Source organism: Balaenoptera physalus (genome assembly GCF_965194825.1).
Source record: "Balaenoptera physalus genome assembly, chromosome: 6".
Taxonomy (NCBI): Eukaryota; Metazoa; Chordata; class Mammalia; order Artiodactyla; family Balaenopteridae; genus Balaenoptera; species Balaenoptera physalus.
The window spans coordinates 3,358,037-3,380,411 of NC_138885.1; the positions used below are offsets into that span (position 1 = coordinate 3,358,037).

Below are 22,375 nucleotides of genomic sequence, written 5' to 3' on the forward strand. Positions count from 1 at the left end.
ATGTAAGTGGGCTGTTAATGTCCCCTACAATTATCATGTTATTTTCAGTTTCTCCCTCTATGTTTGTTATTATTTGCTTTCTGTATTTAGGTGCTCTATGTTGGGTGCATATATATTTACAGGTATTGTATATTCTTCTTGGATTGATCCCTTGATCATTATGTAATGTCCTTTGTCTCCTTTTACAGTCTTTGTTTTAACGTCTGTTTTTGTCTGATTTAGGTATTGCTACCCCAGCTTTCATTTCCATTTGCATGGAAAACCTTTTTCCATTTCCTCACTTTCAGTCTGCCTGTGTCTTTGGATCTGAAGTGAGACTCTTAGGAGTGGAATATATATGGGTATTTTTGTATCCCTTCAGCCACTCTGTATTCTTAGATTGGAGCATTTAGTCCACTTACATTTAAAGTAATTATTGATAGGTATGTTCTCATTGCCATTTTGTTAATTGTTTTGGGATTGTTTTATTATTTCTTTTTTGTTCCTTTCTTCTTCTTTTGTTCTCTTCTCTTGTGATTTGATGACTATCTTTAGTGTTATGTTTGGATTCCTTTCTCTTTTGGTGTGTGTGTATCTATTATAGGTTTTTGGTATGTGATTACCATGAGGTTTGTATATAGCAAGCTAATATATACACGTGATTATTTTAAGTTGCTGATTTCTTAAGTTTGAACACATTTTCACAACCCTGCATTTTTCCTCTCCCCACAACATTTAATGTTTTTGACATCAGATGTTATATCTTTTTGTTTTGTGTATCCCTTAATTTACTTATTGTGGATATAGATCATTTTACTACTTTTGTCTTTTTTTTTTTTTTAAAGATTGATTGATTGATTGATTGCTATGTTGGGTCTTCATTTCTGTACTAGGGCTTTCTCTAGTTGCGGCAAGCGGGGGCCGCTCTTCATCGCGGTGTGCGGGCCTCTCACTATCGTGGCCTCTCTTGTTGCGGAGCACAGGCTCCAGACGCGCAGACTCAGTAGTTGTGGCTTACGGGCCTAGTTGCTCTGCGGCATGTGGGATCTTCCCAGACCAGGGCTCGAACCCGTGTCCCCTGCATTAGCAGGCAGATTCTCAACCACTGCGCCACCAGGGAAGCCCCACTACTTTTGTCTTTTAACCTTCCTGCTAGCTTTATAAGTGGTTGATCTACTACCTTTACTGTATATTTGCCTTTACCAATGAGGCTTTTACTTTTGTAATTTTCTTATTTCTAGTTGTGGCCTTTTCTTTTCCAGTTAAAGAAGTCCCTTTAACAATTCTTGAAAAGCTGGTTTGGTGGTACTGAACTCTTTAAGCTTTTGCTTGTCTGTAAAACTTTTGCTCTGTCCTTCAAATCTGAATGATAGCTTTGCTGGGTAGAGTATTCTTGGTTGTAGGTTTTTTTCTTTCCATCACTTTAAATATATCATGCCACTACCTTCTGACCTGCAAAGTTTCTGCAGAAAAGTCAGATGATAGCCTTATGGGAATTCCTTTGTAAGTAACTTGTTTTTCCCTTGCTGCCTTTAAGATTCTCTCTTTAACTTTTTTTTTAAATTTTATTTATTTTTGGCTACATTGGGTCTTCATTGCTGCACACGGGCTTTCTCTAGTTGTGGTGAGCAGGGGCTACTCTTCATTGCGGTGCACGGGCTTCTCATTGCGGTGGCTTCTCTTGTTGTGGCGCGTGGGCTTCAGTAGTTGTGGCTCACGGGCTCTAGAGTGCAGGCTCAATAGTTGTGGCGAACGGGCTTAGTTGCTCCACGGCATGTGGGATCTTCCCAGACCAGGGATTGAACCCATGTCCCCTGCATTGGCAGGCGAGTTCTTAATCACTGCGCCACCAGGGAAGTCCATCTCTCTTTAACTTTAATTTTTGCATTTTAATTACAGTGTGTCTTGGTGTGGATCTCTTTGGGTTGATCTTGTTTAGAGCTCTCTGTGCTTTCTGGACCTGGATGTCTGTTTCCTTTCCCAGGTTAAAGAATTTTTCAGCTATTATCCCTTCAAATAAGTTCTCTGTCCCTTTCTCCTTCTTCTGGGGCCCCTATAATGTGAATATTAGTACTCTTGACATTGTCCCAGAAGTCTCTTAAGCAGTCCTTTATTTAAATTTTTTTGTTCAGCTTGTATGGTTTCCACTACTGTCAGTTCACTGATCCATTCCTTTGTATCATCTAATCTACTGTGAATTCCTTCTAGTATATTTTTTATTTCAGTTATTGTATTCTTCACCTATGTTTGGTTTTTGTTTGGATTTTTTAACTTTTTGTTATGCTTCTCATTGTGTTCATTCTTCTCCCAAGTTTGTTGAGCATCTTTATGGTCATTGCCTTGGAAACTTTACCAGGTAGATTACTTATCTCCACTTTGCTTCTTTCTTCTGGCCTTTTATTGTGTTCTATCATTTGGAACATGTTTCTCTGTCACCTCATTTTGCCTAATTCTCTGTTTTTACTTCTGTTCATTAGGTGGAATGCTTACGTTTCCCATACTTGAACAAGTGGCCTTATGTAAGAGATGCCCTACAGGGCCCAGCAGAGCACTCCGCTCTGGTCACCAGAGCTCTTTGTTCTATGGGTGCCCCCTCTATGGGCTGCATGCACCCTTCTGTTGTGGTGGGCTGACTACTGTGGGCCCAGTGGTACACAGGATGGTCCTTAGCACAGTTGGCTGCCAGACTCAGCCTCAATTAGGTCTGCCCAGCTGCTGGTGGGCAATGCTGGGTCCTGGCACAGCTGGCTGCAGGACCCAGGAGGTCCTGGGGCTGGTGCTGGCCCACTGGTGGGTGGGGTTGGGTCGTGGGCACACTGGTAGACAAGGTTAGGTCTCCAGATGGCTGGCAGCTGACCTGGGAGCCTGGGATTGTTACAGACTGGCTGGTGGGCAGGTAAGCCCCCTGTGCTAATAAGCTAGAGGAGGACTCCAAAATGGTGCTTGCCCATACTAATGTCCTTGTGGTAGAACAGGCTCCCCAAGATGGCTGCCAGCAGCATCTGTGTCCCCAGGATGAGACCCAGTTACCTCCTGCCTCTCTGGGAGGTTCTCCAAGATCAGCAGGTGGGTTTGACCCAGGCTCCTTTCAAATTAGTGCTTCTGCCCTGAGTCCCAGAGCATGTGAGATTTTGTGTGTGCCACTTAAGAGTGGAGTCTATATTTCCCACAGCCTTCTGGGTCACCTGAATATAAGCCCTACTAGCCTTCAAAGCCAAACATTCTGGGGGCTTGTCTTCCCAATGCAGGACCCCCAGGCTGGGGAGCTCAGTAGGGGGCTCAGACCCCACACTCCTTGGGAAGAACTTTTGCAGTTATAATTATCCTCCTATTTGTGGGTCACTGACCTGGGAGTATGGGTCTTGACTATGTCTCCACTCCTCTTAACCATCTCATTGTGGTTCCTTCTTTGTATCTTTAGCTGCAGAAGATCTGTTCTGCTAGTCTGCAGAGCATTCTCACTGATAGTTGCTCTGTAAATAGTTGTAATTTTGGTGTGCCCGTAGGAGAAGGTGAGCGCAGGTCTTCCCAATCTGCCATCTTGGACAGTCTCCTGTATCATCTAAATGTTAAGTTCCAGGGCCCTAACTTTTAGCAGCAGTCTTCTTTTTTCTTTAATGCTATTAGTGACTTCAGTTAAAACATGATATTAGCTGATTGATAGGTTATGTTTTAGCCATTAATGCTAATTTTTAGTTCAGTGATTACTTCAATTAATGAGTCCTCTAGGTGTCAAGCTCCCTTATAGATGTTAGCAAAAAAATGAACAAGGGGTAGGGGAATGGCCTCATCCAGGTCCTCTTCCCAGGACCATGTGCTGCTTTTGTGCATCACCATGCAGCTACAGGGCGGTAGTTCTGGTCCTTGGCAAAGTAGGGAGGTCTGCAAGGGCACTGTGTGTGCTCTTGCTTTTACTGTACATAGTTCTCTCCTCTTTCACTGGTAACATTCACCTGTTTCAGATGTACAAAGTCCTTCCAAAATAAACAATCTGATGTTAGCAATTATTACTAAATAATAGTTTTATATATTGGGAGTTATTTTCTTCAAGTATTTACATTTTAGACTACTCTTCTCTATGGAATGAAAATTATTTTTTTTTGTTAAAGGAATTTAACACATTTCTAAGCAGAGAATTCATGATATATTGTCTTATCATTCCCAGGAAAGTTTACCAAGTGTCTGCTGTGTCCCTATCATCACTGGGTGGTAGGAATACGGAATAAACAAGACATGATCATCACTACCCAAGTAGTTGTGAATAGCTATTTAATTATAATTATGATAAATACTATGAAGCTGTACATAAAGTATAGAACATATAATAGGGAGAGGTAACCTGAGACTTCCTTACCTTCCTTGATTTTAATTCACCTCCTCTCCTTTCCATGCATAGTTGTTGACTATTTGCATATTTAGAGTATTTTTAATTTTTGGCAGCTTTTTAAATGTGATTTTTAAAATACAATTTAAGTTTTAAAAAAACTTAGAAGTTGAAGAATAGTAAAAGGAACTCCTGTGTACTTTTTGCTTGGGTTCACCAATTGGTGTCCTTTGATCTGGAACATTCCTCACCCTTTCTTTTTTTGACCTTGACATTATTGAAGAGAGCAGGCTAATTATTTGGTAGCTTGTTCTCAATTTAGGTTTGTCTGAGATTCCTCATTATGATTCAGGTAGTGCATTATTTGACAGGTTCCTTATCTGTACACGTTTGAACTATAAAAACAAGTTTAGAGTTTGAGATTTATTTAGGTATGATTTTTGTTTTCTTAAACCAGGAAAAAAACTTGAGGACCTAACTGTCATGGGGTTATCTTTTCTTTACTCAAACTAGTTTAGAAAGCTCTTACCAACCTCAGTGATTCATATTTTTCATTTCTTGTTTTAAAGACAGATGCACATTATTCCATACTGTCACTTCTTCTATGTCTGTCTGATTCTCCTTCAAACAGCAATTATGTGGAAACACCAAGAGATAAAGAAGTGGGTACGTTACCAAATGCTCTTCATATATAACAAATAAAAGAGAAATTGGTTTTATGACTTAATTACCAGACATCGAGATTTTATAAAAAGTTGTAAGAAAAATCTGTGAAACTAAAATGTTTCTGTTGTCTTAAATGCAACTGTAGTTGTAAATTTTCTTTTAAAATATGAATTCTGACTTTGTAAGTTAAACTTTCAATTATATAAAGAGAAAAATCACTTTTGAAGATAAAGAAATTAAAATTTTAAATGTATTAGACTGTCAATTTATTGAGTGTTTCAATATTTTTGAACTTTCATTTCCCAAGTGTATCTTATTTTGAGTTTCGTTAGACTTTTTATTGTAATTTGGGTTTTTTTCCCACATATTTTTGATCAAGCTGATGAAATTCTTCTGTTACATTTTAGAAAAGAAAGATGATTTCGACTGGGGAAAATACTTGATGGAAGGTGAAGAAATTGACCTTGGCTCAAATGTAGACACACCAGTAAGTAGCAGTGGTTTTGCTACTGAAAATATAAATACATGCCAGGTTATTTAGATGATTTTTATGGGTCCTTCTGCCGTACAGCAACTTATCTAAAACAGGAACACTCTTCACTAAATTAGAGTGGTTTATTATGGAAGTTTTATTAAGATTTTGCACCCAAACATCAGTACTAGGAAGTTGATAAGAAAATATATGTATCCCTTAAGGAGCTGTGAATCTTGGGATTTTGCCACCAAAACTAATTCCATCCTGTAATAGTAACTTTCAAGACATATAGAAAAAAGTTTTATTTGATAAAGTTTTTGCTTTTCTTCTGAAATTTTCTTGATCTTTTAGTCTAAATAGCTCCAGTTGTTAGGTGCTCTAAGGGTAAGGTGTATTTCCTTCTTTTAATCAGAATTGGTCTGAAGAAAGTGAAGATGAAGATGATCAACAGCCTTTAAGCAGAGAGGACTCTGGGATTCAGGTGGACAGGACACCATTAGAAGAACAAGATCAAAACAAAAAACTGGGACCTCAAGTCAGCTGGAAAGGTAGTGTGTGTTCTTAGATTCTGGCATCATTTTCTAATAGAAGAATTCTCTAGAAGGAAAGGCAGGCTTTGAGAATCAGTTCCATGTGGTTTAAGATATTGGTAAGCTCTGCCATCCTTAAAAACAAACCTTTTTAAACCATTAGTAGATCTTTCTTCTGTAGTGCCTAAGAAGTAGCTCTATAGAATTAATGTTGAAAAGGCATTTACAGTGCAATTTTGGTCTTTTTTTTTTATATATAGTTCTGAGAACTTTGTTAGTCCTAAATGGTTGTTTATTTTCTTTTTTTTTTTTTTGAGAAGGATTGGCTTTGCTAAAGTTAGTGACTAAATAAAAGGAAAAGATCCATACAATTTATTTGTTTATTTATTTATTTTACAATTTAATTTTAAATTTGAATGTCTGCTTTTTCAGTTTTTAGTGAAAAAATATGAATTGGTAGAATCTAGAAAGAGCTGGAAACAACCTTAGAGATTAGAACATCTAATCCTACTTCTCATTTTGTAGATAAAAAACAAAGGCGTGGTTACAGTGTTTTTCCCATGGTCACAGCCGTGAAGCTAACCCCAGAAGCTGGGGTCTGTGACCTAGCCCTGTTCATTGTACCTGAACCTTGCCAAATGCACATAAAGTAGTTAAAGCTGGTTTAGCATGCTAACGATTTTCTGCTTTCTTTTCTCTTCCCTTTCTTTTTCATTCTTGAATTGGACCTTTAGGGTAGAGTGTGGATTAATCAGCTCAGAGCACATGAGCAGCAGCAGCAGCCCGTGCAGGGCCTTTTGGTTTAATTTTTTCTCTTCTGCTCTTTCTGATTCTCATTCACCTTTCCTTTTCTCTGCCAGCCCAGTGACAGGCTCCTATTCTAATGTATTTGATATCTGTTCTCAAACATGATGAGTTCTTGTAAAGTACATTGTTTTGGTTGGTCGTATTCCTTTTTTAAAATTACATACTGGTATTATGCTATGCATAAACTCTGTTCTGTTCCTCTTTTCATTTAACTCTGTGTTTTTTTTTTTTAATTTATTTATTTATTTTTGGCTGTGTTGGGTCTTCGTTTCTGTGCGAGGGCTTTCTCCAGTTGCGGCAAGCGGGGGCCACTCTTCGTCGCAGTGCACGGGCCTCTCACTGTCGCGGCCTCTCCTGTTGTGGAGCACAGGCTCCAGACACGCAGGTTCAGTAGTTGTGGCTCACGGGCCTAGCTGCTTCACGGCATGTGGGATCTTCCCGGACTGGGGCTCAAACCCGTGTCCCCTGAATTGGCAGGCAGATTCTTAACTACTGTGCCACTAGGGAAGCCCCTCCTGCCAGTTCTTATACCTTATATCTTCTTAATGACATGTTAACCATGTCTCTTTTCTGGCCAGCTGTCTTGTCTGCAGAGGAAGCAGTGGCAATGAGCATGGGTTTTCTGGCGTAGTTTTTATCCCAAGAGGGTTGCCCCTAAAATTCCTTAATTAAGTGTGATAGTTTTTGGCTTAGGTTCTGGATATGTGTCCTTTGTAAAATTAAGACTTTTATTCCTGCTTTTCTAGGAGTCTTTAATTATAAATAAGTATTGAACTTTATCAAGTGCTATTTTTTATCTGTGAGATAATTCTATAATTCATCACTTTTACTCTTGTACTTTACTGATAGATTTTTTGATAGTGAATCATTCTTGAATTCCTGAGCTAAACTTCCTTGATCATTCTGTTATTTTTTTACTACAGTATTGGATTGGGTTAGCCTTTTTTAATTGAGAATTTTTAATCTTTATTCTTTGATGAATTACTTTTTCTTATCATGTCTTTATCTGGTTTTAGAAGCAAGGTTATATTGGCCTCATAAAATGTTAGGCAGCTCTCCCTTTTTCTGTTTTCTACAACAATCTGTATAAGATAGCTAATCCTTCAAACCCTAGTACTAGTCCTGAGACTTTGGGGGTGCTTGGGAACATCTTAGGTTACCATTTCAATTTCTTTTATGATTATTGAATTATTCAAGTATACTGATCGTGTGTTTTTATTCATGGGTCATTTTAAAATCGAGTAATTTTTTTTTTTTTTTTTTTACTGTCTAGCAGTGACATTTAATTAAATTTTGTATGTCTCTCTGTGTATATGTGTGTGTGTTTATATATATGGTTTTAAGTAAATGATTATATATATAAATGTTGTTGGGTAGCTGTTATTTTAAAGACCCTTTGTCAATTGAATATTTGAATGGAATCGTAAGTCCAGATATTGTATCAAAGCTGATCAAGTATTTTGTTGTTAACTCTTATAACTTAAATGTAAATAAATTTCCTTCCACTAGATGAGTCAGATGCCCGAAGCTGGCTGGAACAACATGTGGTCCGTCAGTACTGGACAGTCAGGTCCTCGAGGTTTCCTCATAGTTTACATTTGCACTCCAATCTAGCTGCTGTCTGGTAAGAAGCTATTTTCCATTTCATGTGTTGATAGAGGAAACTTGGATATTTTAATATTTGGTTTTGAGTTGTGACTTAAATCAAATGCTTCCTTGAACTTTTTTTTTCAACATTTTTCAAAATTGAAGTATTGAATTTACAATGTTGTGTTAGTTTCAGGTGTACAGCAAAGTGATTGTTATACATACATACATTTATATATGTGTGTGTGTGTATATATAATACTTTTTCAGATTCTTTTCCATTATGAGTTATTACAAGATGTTGAATATAGTTCCCTATCCTATACAGTAGGTCCTTGTTGTTTACCTGTTTTATATGTAGTAAGGTGTATATGTTAACTCCAAACTCCTAATTTATCTCTCCCCCCCTTCTGCTATCCCCTTTGGTAACAGTAAGTTTCTATTCTATGCCTATGAGTGCATTTATGTCTTATAAATAAGTTCATTTCTATCATTTTTTTAGATTCCACATATAAGTGATATCATGTGATATTTGCCTTTCACTGTCTGACTTACTTCATTTAGTATGATAATCTCTAGGTCCATCCATGTTGCTGCAAATGGCGATGTTTCATTCTTTTTATGGCTGAGTAATATTCCATTGTGTGTATGTGTGTGTGTGTGTGTACCACATCTTCTTTATCCATTCATCTGTCCATCTGTTGATGGACATGTAGGTTGATTCCATGTCTTATCTATTGTAAATAGTGCTGCTATGAACATTGAGGCTCTATTTTTAGTTTTTTAAGGAACCTCTGTACTGTTCTCCATAGTGGCTGCACCAATTTACATTCCCACCAACAGGGGAGGAGGGTTCCTTTTTCTCCAGATCCTCTCCAGCATTTATTATTTGTAGACTTTTTAATGATGGCTATTCTGACTGGTATGAGGTGATACCTCACTGTAGTTTTGATTTGCATTACTCTAATAATTAGTGTATTGAGCATGTTTTCATGTGCCTGTTGGCCATTTGTATGTCTTTGGAGAAATGTCTTTAGGTTTTCTACCCATTTTTTGGTTGGGTTGTTTGTTTTTTTCATATTAAGCTGTATGAGCTGTTTATATATTTTGGAAATTAATCCCTTGTCATTTGCATCATTTGCAAATATTTTCTCCCTGTCAGTAGGTTGTCTTTTTTGTTTTGCTTATGATTTCCTTTACTGTACAAAAACTTTTGAATTTAATTAGGTCCCATTTGTTTATTTTTCTCTTTATTTCCATTACTCTAGGAAACGGATCCAAAAAAATATTGCTGAGATTTATGTCAAAGAGTTTTCTGCCTATGTTTATCTCTAGGAGTTTTATAGTGTCCAGTTTTATATTTAGGTCTTTAATCCATTTTGAGTTTATTTGTGTATATGGTGTTAGAGACTGTTCTAATTTCATTCTTTTACATGTAGCTGTCCAGTGCCCAGCACCACTTATTGAAGAGACTGTTTTTCTCCATTGCATATTCTTGCCTCCTTTGTCGTAGATTAATTAACCATGAGCGTGTGGGTTTATTTCTGGGCTTTCTATCCTGTTCCATTGATCTGTGTGTCTGTTTTTGTGCCAGTACCATACTGTATTAATTACTGTAATTTTGTAATATAGTCTGAAGTCAGGGAGCCTGATTCCTCCACCTTCGTTTTTCTATCTCAAGATTGTTTTGGCTATTCAAGGTCTTTTGTGTCTCCATACACATTTAAAATTTTCTTGTTCTGGTTCTGTGAAAAATGCCATTGGTAATTTGATAGGGATTGCATTGAATCTGTAGATTGCCTTAGGTAGTATGGTCATTTTAACAATATTGATTCTTCCAATCCAAGAATACGGTATATCTTTCCAGCTGTTTGTATCCTCTTCAATTTCTTTCATCAGTGTCTTACAGTTTTCGGAGTACAGGTCTTTTGCCTCCTTAGGTAGGTTTACTCCTAGGTATTTTATTCTTTTTGATGCAGTGGTAAATGGGATTATTTCTTTAATTTCTCTTTCTGATATTTCATTGTTAGTGTATAGAATTACAACAGATTTCTATATATTAATTTTGTATCTAGCAACTTTACTGAATTCATTGATAAGCTCTAGTAGTTTTCTGGTAGCATCTTTAGGATTTTCTTATATATATTATCATGTAATCTGCAAACAGTGACAGTTTTACTTCTTTTCCAATTTGGATTCCTTTTATTTCTTTTTGTTCTCTGATTGCTGTGGCTAGGACTTCCAAAATTATGTTGAATAAAAGCGGCAAGAGTGGGCATCCTTGTCTTGTGTCTAATGTTAGAGGAAGAACATTTCGCCTTTGAGTATGATGTTAGCTGGGCTTAACGTATATGGCCTTTATTATGTTGAGGTATGTTCCCTCTATACCCATTTTTTCGAGAGTTTTTATCATTAATGGATGTTGAATTTTGTCAAAAGCTTTTTCTGCATCTATTGAGATGGTCATGTAATTTTTATTCTTCAATTTATTAATGTGATGTATCACATTGATATGCAGATGTTGACTCATCCTTGCATCCCTGGGATAAACCCCACTTGATCATGGTATATGATCCTTTTAATGTATTGTTCAAGTCAGTTTGCTAGTATTTTGCTGAGGACTTTTGCATCTGTGTTCATCAGTGATACTGGCCTGTAATTTTCTTTTTTTGTGTGATATCTTTGTCTGGTTTTGGTATCGGTGATGGTGGCCTCATAAAATGAGGTTGGAAGTGTTCCTTCCTCTGCAATTTTTTGGAATAGTTTCAGAAGGATAGGTGTTAACTTTTCTCTAAATGTTTGGTAGAATTCACGAATTCACCTGTGAAGCCACCTGGTCCTGGACTTTTGTTTGTTGGGACTTTCTTTGATTACTGATCCAATTTAATTACTGGAAATTGATCTGTTCATATTTTCTATTTCTTCCTGATTCGGTCTTGGGAGATTGTACATTCCCAGGAATTTGTCCATTTCTTCTAGGTTGTTCATTTTATTAGGCATATAGTTGCTCATAGTAGTCTCTTCTAACCATTTGTATTTCTATGGTGTCAGTTGTAACTTCTTATTCATTTCTGATTTTATTGATTTGGGCCTTCTCTCTCTTTTTTTTCTTTTTTTTTTTTTGATGAGTCTGATAAACAAGTTACCAAATTTGTTTATCTTTTCAAGGAACCAGCTCTTAGTTTCATTGATCTTTTCTATTATGTTTTTGTCTCTATTTCATTTACTTCCGCTGTGGAGCTTTATGATTTTTCCTTTTACTAGCTTTGGGTTTTATTTGTTCTTCTTTTTCTAGTTCCTTTAGGTGTGAGGTTAGCTTGATTATTTGAGATTTTTCTCTTTTCCTGAGTTAGGTTTGTATTACTGTAAACATCCCTCTTAGAACTGCTTTTGCTGTGTCCAGTAGATTTGGATCATTGTGTTTCCACTTTCATTTGTCTCCAAGTATTTTTTTATTTCCTCTTTGATTTCATCAGTGACCTGTTGCAGACTGGTTTTCTTGCTTCTGGTGTCTGCCCCCTGGTGGGTAAGACTGGTCCAGGGGCTTGTTCAGGCTTCCTGCAGGAGGTACTGGTGCCTGCCCACTGATGTGTGAAGCTGGGTCTTGTCCCTATTGTGGGCAGGGTTGTATCTGCGGGCGTGTGTAGAGGCGGCTGTGGGCTCAGGAAGTCTTTAGGCAGCCTTTCTGCTGAGGGGAGGGGCTGCGTCCCTGCCCAGTTTGTTATTTCGCCTGTGGCGTCCCCACACTGGAGCCTGCAGCCTACTGGGTGGGGCCAGGTCCTAGTGCCCAGAGGTCAGCCTCCATGAGAGCTCACGCAGGTGAATGCTCCCTGATATAGCCACCACCAGGGTCTTTGTCCCCAGGATGAGCCACCAGCCATCCCCCACCTCCCCAAGAGACCCTCCAAGACCAGCAGGTAGGTCTGGCCCGGGCTCCTATCATATTGCTGCCTTTGCCCTCAGTGTCGGTGCTCATGAGATTTTGTGTGTGCCCTTAAGAGTGGAGTCTCTATTTCTCTCCATCCTGTGGAGCTCCTGCAGTCAAGCCCCGCTGGCCTTCAAAGCCAAATGCTCTGGGGGCTCCTCGTCCCGGTGCCAGACCCCCCAGACTGGGGCGTGCCTCACATGTGGGAGAACCTCTATAATATAATTATTCTCTGGTTTGTGGGTCACCCACCTGGGGAGTATCGGATTTGATTGTATCACGAGTCTGCCTCTCCTACCTGTCTTGTTGTGGTTCCTTCTTTAACATTTTCTGGTATGTCTCAGTGTTTTTCATCAGTTTTTCTTTCCACAGTTAGTTGTAATTTTGCTGTGCTCGTGAGAGGATGTGAGCTTAGGGTCCTTCTACTCTGCCATCTTGACCGCTCTCCTCAGTCACTTATTCTTCATAACACTTTGCACTTGCCACTTAACCTGTGATCAGTTCCTCATCGAACTAGCTCCGTTTGCCTGATGAGCAGCAAGCCAAATGCTGAAACTCCCAAGGTTTGCAGCAGAAAGGGTTTATTCACAAGGCAGCCAAGTGAGAAGGGAAAACAAATCTCAAATCTGCTTTTCCTTGAAATTTTTAACAATTCCAATTAAGCAGTTTTGTTATTTAATTATTATTTTTAAAATGAAATTATTTAACTATAATCTGTCTTTTGATTTGTTATTTTCAAAGTGAATGGATTGATATATATTAGGCCATCTATTTTATTTCTGTTTTAGTGTACTTACTGCAAAAATAGTTACTATTTTTCCAAAATAACAATACATAGTTTTAAATATTTGCCGAAGTCAGCAATAAACATAGCAGTTAGAATTGCTCTGAAAGTGCTTCTCTGAGAGTATATCAGTTGACTTGTGAAAATGAATATGGGAGGAAATTTAAAGTATGTATTAATGTTTATTTGCTTATTGATTACTGGTTAAATAACCACTAAATTACACATATTCTTTGAGACTTCTACTTTTACTTAATGAGAAATCTTTTCATTGACATTTGATGTTTGTTATCTAATAGGGACCAACATTTGTACAGCAGTGACCCATTATATGTTCCAGATGACAGAGTTTTTGTTACTGAGACGCAGGTTATTCGGGAAACCCTTTGGTAAGACCTGTTAACCTAATTCATAGTCTAAAGACTTTATTAATGAGAAGCAGAATTTTGGTTTTTTGAAGAAAAATGTTTGAGGGTTTTTCACATGCATATTAGAAATAGGCCATTAGGTATGAACCCAAGTCAGGTCCCTGTGGACACCTAAATTTGGATTGGCAGACTCAGGAAGCCCAAACTTTAGAGTCGACCATGGAGATTTTGGTATATTTACCTCTTTTCCATTTTAAATAATGTCATATATGATTTAACCAAGATTAGACTATCACTTTTTAAATATCTGAATTCAAGTTAAGGTTTCTAATTTTCTGCTTACTGCTTTTTAGGCAGAGCACATCAGTGAGAGTTACCTGTGCCCTGTACCTAGGAACCAGGAATCTAAAAATTTAGATTGTGTTCACACAAAAATGAAGATGAAGAATGTAACATGTAGTGCTGTTACTACTGAGATTTCCAGTTTCTGGTTCTTTCTGCCATAAAATATAATACTGACATGCTTAAAAGTGGGAAGATCTGTTTGGACCATCACGTATGTGAGGAAATGTTTTGACAATACTGTTTTGTACTTTTTTAAAGATGGTACTGAAATAATCAATCTTAAAGTAATCAGATAAAAAGACAGATGTCTTCTATTTTCTAATTATCTGACCTCTTTGTCCTCCCTTACCCTCCCCTTCTGAATCTTTTATTAAAATTTCTTAGGCATTACTGTAGTGAATATTTTTCTAAACTTAAAGTACATTCATCTTTTTATTTCAGGTTACTTTCAGGGGTAAAAAAGCTCTTTATATTTCAACTGATAGATGGAAAGGTAACTGTGAGGAACAACATTATAGTAACTCATTTGACACATGTAAGTTATTTGTATTTATTGTAATTAAAATTAAATAATAAGATTTATGTAAATCATGGTTATGTAACTTTAGAACATTTTGCAATATTAAAATTAACTATTAAATATATTTAAGTTACAAAAGGCAAAATTAAGTTTGTATTTTTATAGTGCTTAGAGAATTCTTTTATATTGTTTGTGGTGTTCATATTTAGTTTTGATTTGTATTTTCTGTCATTCTTTACTGGGAAAGCTGTCTACTGTTAATTTTTTGCCTACAGTACATTTACCTTATATTTATGTGTTTTTTAAAAGTATAAGCCACAGTTCTATATTTTATAAAAATTAATGCTTACACTGTTTCCTCTGAATGTAAAACTAAATACTCGTTTTATTACTTTGTCTTTTACTAAGCATACTGTTTAAAAAAGTCACAAAAGAAATATTTTACAGTGAGGGGGATATGAATTAGAATGCCTACAGAAGACTGACTTTAAATCATTCTGGTTTGCTTCTGTTGTAGAGCTGTTTACGATCAGTGCTAGAACAAATAGCAGCATATGGCCAGGTTGTGTTTAGACTCCAGGAGTTTATTGATGAAATCATGGGGCACAGCTCTGAAAGCCTGTTACCTGGAAATAGTTCCGTTCCTAAGAAGTCGACAGAAGCACCTTTTAGAACATACCAGGCTTTCATGTGGGCCCTGTACAAATACTTCATTGGTTTCAAAGAGGAACTTACAGAAATTGAGAAGTGCATCATCAATAATGGTATTTAAATATTCTTCCCTTTTACTCATAACAAACGTAACTCGTATTTTGAATGCCATTTAGGTTAATAATTGATATAAGATTTGAAAATTACATGGCAAATAAGTAATTCTCCTGAATACACTCATTTTTTTAAATTATTTTAAATCTGTCTTTTTAAGCCATTCATATCTCTAAAAATCCAAACAGTATAGAAAGATTTACAGTGAAAGTTTTTCCTCCTGCATTAGTTCCCCAGCCTAGAGACAACCAACTGATCCATTTCTTGTGCATCCTTCCAGAAATAATTTAGACATATGCAAGCAACATATATTCATATACATATGCCTAGTAGTCTTTTAACTGCTGTCTTCAAATTGCTTTCTAATTTAAATTTTGAGGATTATACCATACAAGTATTTAAAGAGCCTCCTCGTTCTTTTTTACATATTGAGCATTTTGTTGTATATCATAGACCAGCCCCCTTTTGATGGACATTTGGGCTGTATCTGATCTTTTCCTGTTGGCAACAGTGCTGCAGTGATAACCACTTACATATAAGTAATTGTACATATGTGCACCAACTTACCTATAGCACAAATTCTTAAGAGTGGAATTGCTAAGTCAAAGGGTATGTGATGGCATATGTGATTTTAGTAGATATTGCCACATTGTTCTCCACGGAGGTACAGATAAATAACTTTACACCCTTGCCAGCAATATATATGGGTACCCGTTTGTTCCCAGTCTTGCCAGCAGTGTGTTATCAAACTTTTGGGTCTTCACCAATATGACAGGTGAAAATGGTAACCCAGTGCAGGTTTTCCCCCTTAACTTTTATTTACAACTAATGCAAAAAATAGTACATTGAGGTCCCATGTTCCCATCACCCAGCGTCCTCCAGTGTTGACACCTATAGTACGTTATCAAAACTAGGAAATTGACATTGGCACAGTACATTAACTAGTCTGCAGGTCTGACATGGGTTTCACCAGTTTTGCAGGGCCTTGTTTTTTTGTGAGGAGGTAAGCAGTATCTTTCTGCCGTTCTTTTACATTTTATCACATATGTAGATCTGTAAGACCACCTCCATATTTAGGGTTCAGAGCTGTGCCATCCTGACGAAGGGACTTGCTCTTGTTGCCTTTAGTAGTCACCCTCTCTGCCTCCCCGCACTAAAACAGGAGCCCATTGTAGTCTGTTTTGTATTTGCCCAGAGTAGTTTTATTCTGCATTCTTTTTTCATAAGTGAGGTTGAGTATCTTTCTATATGTTTAAGAATTGCTTGAATTTCCTTTTTCATGAATTGTCACTTCCTTTGTTCATTATTTTTCTGCTGAGTTGTCTTTTCCTTCTTTAGGGGGTTCTTTTTTGGGGGAAATCAGTTCCTTGTAACATGAGATTAAAACCTGCCATCCTCCGGTTTGCCATGCCTTTCCATAAGTAGGTTAGCGTTTATATCACATTTTGAATGCAGATATTTTTCCTTGCTAATGAGTTTGATTTCTTGATATTTGCAGATACTACAATAACTCTTGCAATAGTGGTGGACAAGTTGTCACCTCGATTAGCTCAGCTCAAGGTTCTGCACAAAGTGTTTAGTACTGGAGTAGCAGAAGTTCCACCTGACACTCGAAATGTCGTTCGAGCATCTCACCTGCTCAACACCCTGTACAAAGCCATCCTTGAATATGACAATGTTGGAGAAGCCTCTGAGCAAACTGTATGTGGGGATCCTTGTCTAGTCCACCGTGTGTGACTAATTCTGCTCAGCCATAGGAGTGGTCGATAGCCTGTTATAGATATTTGTAAAAATAGTGTATCAGACAGCTGTTGTGAGTTTTCAAATTAGGTTCTAAATTTGAGGCTGCAGGAAACTAGCTTTTCATCTATAATTGCCAAGCTCACCAGATGGATGAGGCAAGAATAAAACAAAACATAAAAGCAAGATGTGAAAAATACCTAGCTGATTTATATAGATATTTGTAATAACTCTTTCTTAAATAAAAATACAGATCTATTATATGAGGTATCTAGAGTAGTCAAATTCTGTTTCTAGTCAAATAGAAACAGAGAAGAGAATGGTGGTTACCAGGGACCGGGGGAGAGGAGAAAATGGGTTAGTTAATGGGTACAGAGTTTCAGTTTTGTAGCCTGAAAAAGGTTTAGGAGGTCTGTTTTCATAACAATATGAATACATTTAACACTACCAAACTGTACACTTTAAAATTGTTAAGACAGTATAGTTTATATTATGTATTTTTTTACCATAATTTTAAAAAATACAAATCTAGACTTTAATCTAGAAAGCTGCATGTTTCTTTGGGTACACACTTTAGGTGTTCTGCCTAGTTTGTTGGTGTGACTCTTTTTCCTCACCATTTTGGTACTGCATTTCAATAAAAAGTTGATTTCTTTCAGCTCTGTAATTTCTTTTTATTAGGAACTATAGTAGAACAGAATCACTTCCTTGTTGTTAATGGACATTTTGCTAATAGCACTGTTTGGATAGGATAACCATATCCCAGTTTGGACTGTCCAGTTCAGACCTGTTGTCCCTGGGTAACTTTCACTCCTAAGAGGGTCCTGCTATGGACAATATGGTCTTCTCATATTTAGGTGAGGTTTTTCATAAGGATTTTATAGCATGTGGTTTGGATTTTTAATTTCTTACTTTGTTTCAAAAAACATAGAAATTGGATCACTTTTTAAAAGGTGCTTCAGAAACGCTTGAACCTCATTTTATCCGGAGACGAGGGAGTTCTGAGAATGGATGTGCGTGCTGCGCTGTCTCCTCAGGTCTCCTTGCTGTTCTCGCTCTGGGTGGAGACCGTGCGGCCCTACCTGCAGACTGTAGATGAGTGGATCGTGCATGGGCACCTGTGCGACTGTGCCCGGGAGTTCATCATCCAGAGGTGAGGGAGGCACACCAGGAGCTGGCTTGACCTCTCTTCTCCCATGTGGAGGTCGTACACTTCCGTTAGCTTCACATGATCCATAGGCAAGTTCTGTTGCATTTTTATAGAAGACATCAGGTACCAGTCCAAAAATAATTTTTCCAAGTTTTATGTCAATCGCAGCTTTGCTTATAAGCAAATTATATTTTTGAGTGATAGTGTGTTTATGGCTGGTATGGTGAAAGGCGCACTGAGTCCCTTAAAATGAATTAGGTGATGTCAGATGGCTTCATTAATGGGAACCAATGGGAATAAATTATCTGTGAGATAAAAGATGTGAAAATATTACAGAATATGCCTCTAATATATTTATTTCTCCTAATTAGCTGCTCTTTTTACCTTTTTAGTAATAAAAACAATAAAACAATTAAGGAAAATAAAACAATTTAATAAAACAATTAATTAAACAATTAATAAACAATAAGGAAACAAACAATTTAATAAAACAATTAAGGAAAATCTTAATCATCATAAAATGTATTTATGATGATTCCCCTTCACTTAATTGATTTTTCTGAACAGAATCATGGAAACTGCAATATAGAACTATTTGCACTCTCTTAACTCAGTCTTAAGTTCTGCACTCTGTACAGATACATGTTTTTTGTTTTGTTTTGTTTTGTTTTTATTTATTTATTTATTTATTTTATTTTTGGCTGCATTGGGTCTTCGTTGCTGCATGAGAGCTTTCTCCAGTTGCGACGAGCGGGGCCTACTCTTCATTGCGGTGCATGGGCGTCTCATTGCACTGGCTTCTCTTGTTGCAAAGCACGGACTCTAGGCATACGGGCTTCAGTAGTTGAAGCATGCAAGCTTCAGTAGTTGTGGCTCGCGGGCTCTAGAGCACAGGCTCAGTAGTTGTGGCACATGGGCTTAGTTGCTCCGTAGCATGTGGGATCTTCCCAGACCGGGGCTCGAACCCGTGTCCCCTGCATTGGCAGGCAGATTCTTAACCACTGCACCACCAAGGAAGTCCCTAGATACATGTTTTTATTGATAGCTATCCATTTAACTCATCAGGGAGAGTAACTTTCTTAGAGCTACAGAAAGGTAACCCTGTTTACACAGTGCTCACATAAAAGAACTGGCCTTTCTTTAGCTGAATCTTGGGTCTCATTATGTCTTGTTTCTTCTGTTGCACATGAGGATTTTTGTAAAAACAGGATTCTGACTATCCTTAAGGGGTGATGAGTACACCTTGTTTCATTGTTAAAATAGTCCAGTGGAAATAATTGTGGAAAAAAAGATGTGGAATTCTGGAGTTTACTTTCAGAGGAGATGGGTAAACTTTTATTCTACCTTTAAAGAGAACCAGATTAATCATATTTTGTTTAATTCCAATTCAGGAAACTTTCTGCTTAGTTAGATTTTACCTATGCCATTCACAGTATTTGTCCACTTTTCTATGTTAAGCTGAAGTAAGGTAAAACATCTGTCCCATTTTACCTAAAGATTGCATTGTTTTACTAATAATTGATATTACTGTGTTTTGGAATGTTTGGACAACATGCCTAAGCTAGAATAGATATACTGTTGTTTTTAAGGAAGAGAAGTTAACGTTTAAATTCTTTTGAATCCCTATAGAAACAAGAATGTTCCGGTAAATCACAGAGACTTTTGGTATGCAACTTACACGCTATACAGTGTATCGGAAAAGACAGAAAACGAAGAAAAAATGAGTGATAACGCTAGTGCGAGTTCTGGCAGTGATCAAGGTCCCTCCAGCAGGCAGCACACCATGGTGTCCTTCCTGAAACCCGTCCTCAAGCAGATCATAATGGCTGGCAAGTCAATGCAGCTGCTGAAGAACCTGCAATGCATGGAGAGCACCACGTGCCAAGCCACAGCCAGAGGTAACCCCTTAGTGGTGGAGTAGCTGCTCCAATCTTCATGCTTGCCATCCTGAGATACGTCATTATTTTGCAGTTTGAAAATTATCAAAGCCTTTTATTTTCATGGAAGTGATCACAATGATCAAACTGATAGATCATGCTGCTCCTGACTGAAAAAAGATTGTCCTCGTTGGAAACTTTTATCACGGTGTTTGAAAGGCAGTGATAATACGTTCCACATGCATTTTACTTATTCTTGATGCCTTAGGACTGGTCCTTTAACAATAATTCTCTGCTGTTTCTTAATGCAGAGCAGCATTTGGCCCCTGAGGACATGAACTCTGGCAGATAGGAATTTGTTGGTGAACAGTTCAGACTTGATCATAGATTTTGAGAAAATCTTGATATAATTTCTGGTCTTTTTGGATGTTATTTAAGCAATATACTTAAGGTTTTATCAACTGACTAAAAAGGCTTTGAGAGGTATAGATGTGACCTTAGTTGTTTTGTTTGTAAATCATCTTAATGTTACGTTAATTAGTTTGAATTATTATATCTACTTTAAGTAATATTTTCACTTTGTGGAATGTTTCCTTTTTAACTGAATAATAAAACGTAAAGAACTTTCCAGGGCCACTGTTGAAAGTGTTTTTCCCAATGTAATTATGATTCCTATTAATGTTATCATAGTGCTCTCTAGTATAATGGTAACTTTACTTTCAGGCATCCTGCTTATGCTGTTACTCTGTTCAGAAAAAAACTAGCTTATACTTTGAATGTTTAACCATGAACTTTGCAATTGTCTAACAGGGTATAAAAATGTTTAGTTGTACTAAGGGTACTATACTGTAAGGATAACAAAACAGGGATAGACCTTCGTAGGCCAAAGGAAAGATACCAGGCTATAGTATATTTAGATAAGTTTACTTAATATTTCGTAATGTTATTTACTAGAACATAATTCACCTTACACATTTCTTTATGTTTCAGATGCAGAAAGAAAAAGTCTGTATACCCTGTTTCTGGAGTCTGTGCAGTCTCGTCTTCGACACGGAGAAGACTCCACTGCACAGGCCCTCACTGAGCAGCAGGCCACCAGAGAGACCCTCATTAAGATGCAGTCCATTGCCGAGAGGCACCTTGAACTGGATGATGTTCATGATCCGCTGCTGGCGATTAATTTTGCAAGGTGATACACACCTGCAGGATTTTCAATGTTTGAAATGGCAGAATCCATGCTGCAATATTTAGTAACTGTTTATCTCTGCCAGGTAGGGCTTTCCAGCCTTAAAAATAGAAACCTTTGTAGCCTCTCCTTTCTAATGAATGAAATACAAGAATATATTGTGTTCACTTATTTCAGGTACATAATTTAGCCTCCTTATTATTTGTGAAAGTCCACAGATTTTCATGTGCCCTAGGCCCACGGGCAGCGCTGTCACTCATACAGAAGACGCTCATGGAAGTAGGGGGTCCTGGGACATGTTGAGTCAGACCCTCCCGATGTATCTTGGCCCTTAGGGGCTTTTAGGTAATTGCCCCAATGAAATAAGTTATTAATACCCACACAATACCCTGTTTATTGTCTAATGGCCGCCATTCACTACTTTCAACCCTAATGGCTAGAAAGACCTACTCAGGATCTTTTAGGCAGAAGCAACTCTGTGAAGGACTGCTTCACACAAAGAATACTTTGAGGAAAAAGATTTTTATTTCTATAATAGTTGGTAATTTTATGACTCAAGATAAATATGGGACTCCAGAGTTTTGATTTAAGAGAATTCTATTGAGATGAATGAATAAAGAACATGTGGTGTATATGTATACAGTGGAATACTACTCAGTCATTAAAAAGAATGAAATTCTGCCACTTGCAGCAATATGGATGAACTTAGAGGATATTATACTTATTGAAATAAGTCAGACAGAGAAAAACAAATAATGTATGATATCACTTATATGGGAAATCTAAAAAAAATACAGGGCTTCCCTGGTGGCTCAGTGGTTAAGAATCCGCCTGCCAGTGCAGGGGACCCGGGTTCAATCCCTGGTCCAGGAAGATCCCACATGCCGCAGAACAGCTAAGCCTGTGTGCAACAACTACTGAGCCTGCACTCTAGAGCCCGTGAGCCACAAATACTGAGCCCATGTGCCACAACTACTGAAGCCCACATGCCTAGAGCCCATGCTCCGCAACAAGAGAAGCCACCGCAATGAGAAGCCTGTGCACCGCAATGAAGAGTAGCACCCGCTCGCCACAACTAGAGAAAGCCCGTGCACAGCAACGAAGACCCAACGCAGCCAAAAAATAAATAAATAAATAAATTTTAAAAATAAAAATAAAAAATACAACAAACTGGTGAATATGGCAAAAAAGAAACAGACTCACAGATATAAAGAACAAAACATTGGTTTACCAGTGGGGAGAGGCAAGGGGGAGGGGCAAGATAGGGGTGAGGAATTAAGAGGTACAAATTACTATGTATAAAATAAGCTACAAGGATATATTGTACAGCACAGGGAATATGCCAGT

The 22,375-nt window shown here is 37.6% G+C and overlaps 1 protein-coding gene across 6 annotated transcripts in view; it reads left to right on the top strand.

Annotated features, from left to right (window-relative positions):
• TUBGCP5 (tubulin gamma complex component 5) overlaps window positions 1-22,375 on the top strand; it is a 61,538-nt gene that overhangs the window by 19,915 nt on the left and 19,248 nt on the right. For 3 of the 6 annotated variants that reach the window (XM_082465688.1, XM_082465683.1, XM_082465686.1), the window contains 11 exons: window positions 4,873-4,969; window positions 5,377-5,456; window positions 5,857-5,992; window positions 8,291-8,405; window positions 13,377-13,466; window positions 14,232-14,325; window positions 14,828-15,074; window positions 16,574-16,776; window positions 17,769-17,968; window positions 19,595-19,863; window positions 20,833-21,031. In XM_082465688.1, coding sequence (XP_082321814.1) covers window positions 4,873-4,969; window positions 5,377-5,456; window positions 5,857-5,992; window positions 8,291-8,405; window positions 13,377-13,466; window positions 14,232-14,325; window positions 14,828-15,074; window positions 16,574-16,776; window positions 17,769-17,968; window positions 19,595-19,863; window positions 20,833-21,031 — 1,730 coding nt within the window. The remainder of the gene's footprint in view (window positions 1-4,872; window positions 4,970-5,376; window positions 5,457-5,856; window positions 5,993-8,290; window positions 8,406-13,376; window positions 13,467-14,231; window positions 14,326-14,827; window positions 15,075-16,573; window positions 16,777-17,768; window positions 17,969-19,594; window positions 19,864-20,832; window positions 21,032-22,375) is intronic. The other 3 variants (XM_082465684.1, XM_082465687.1, XM_082465685.1) reach the window with 3 other exon arrangements.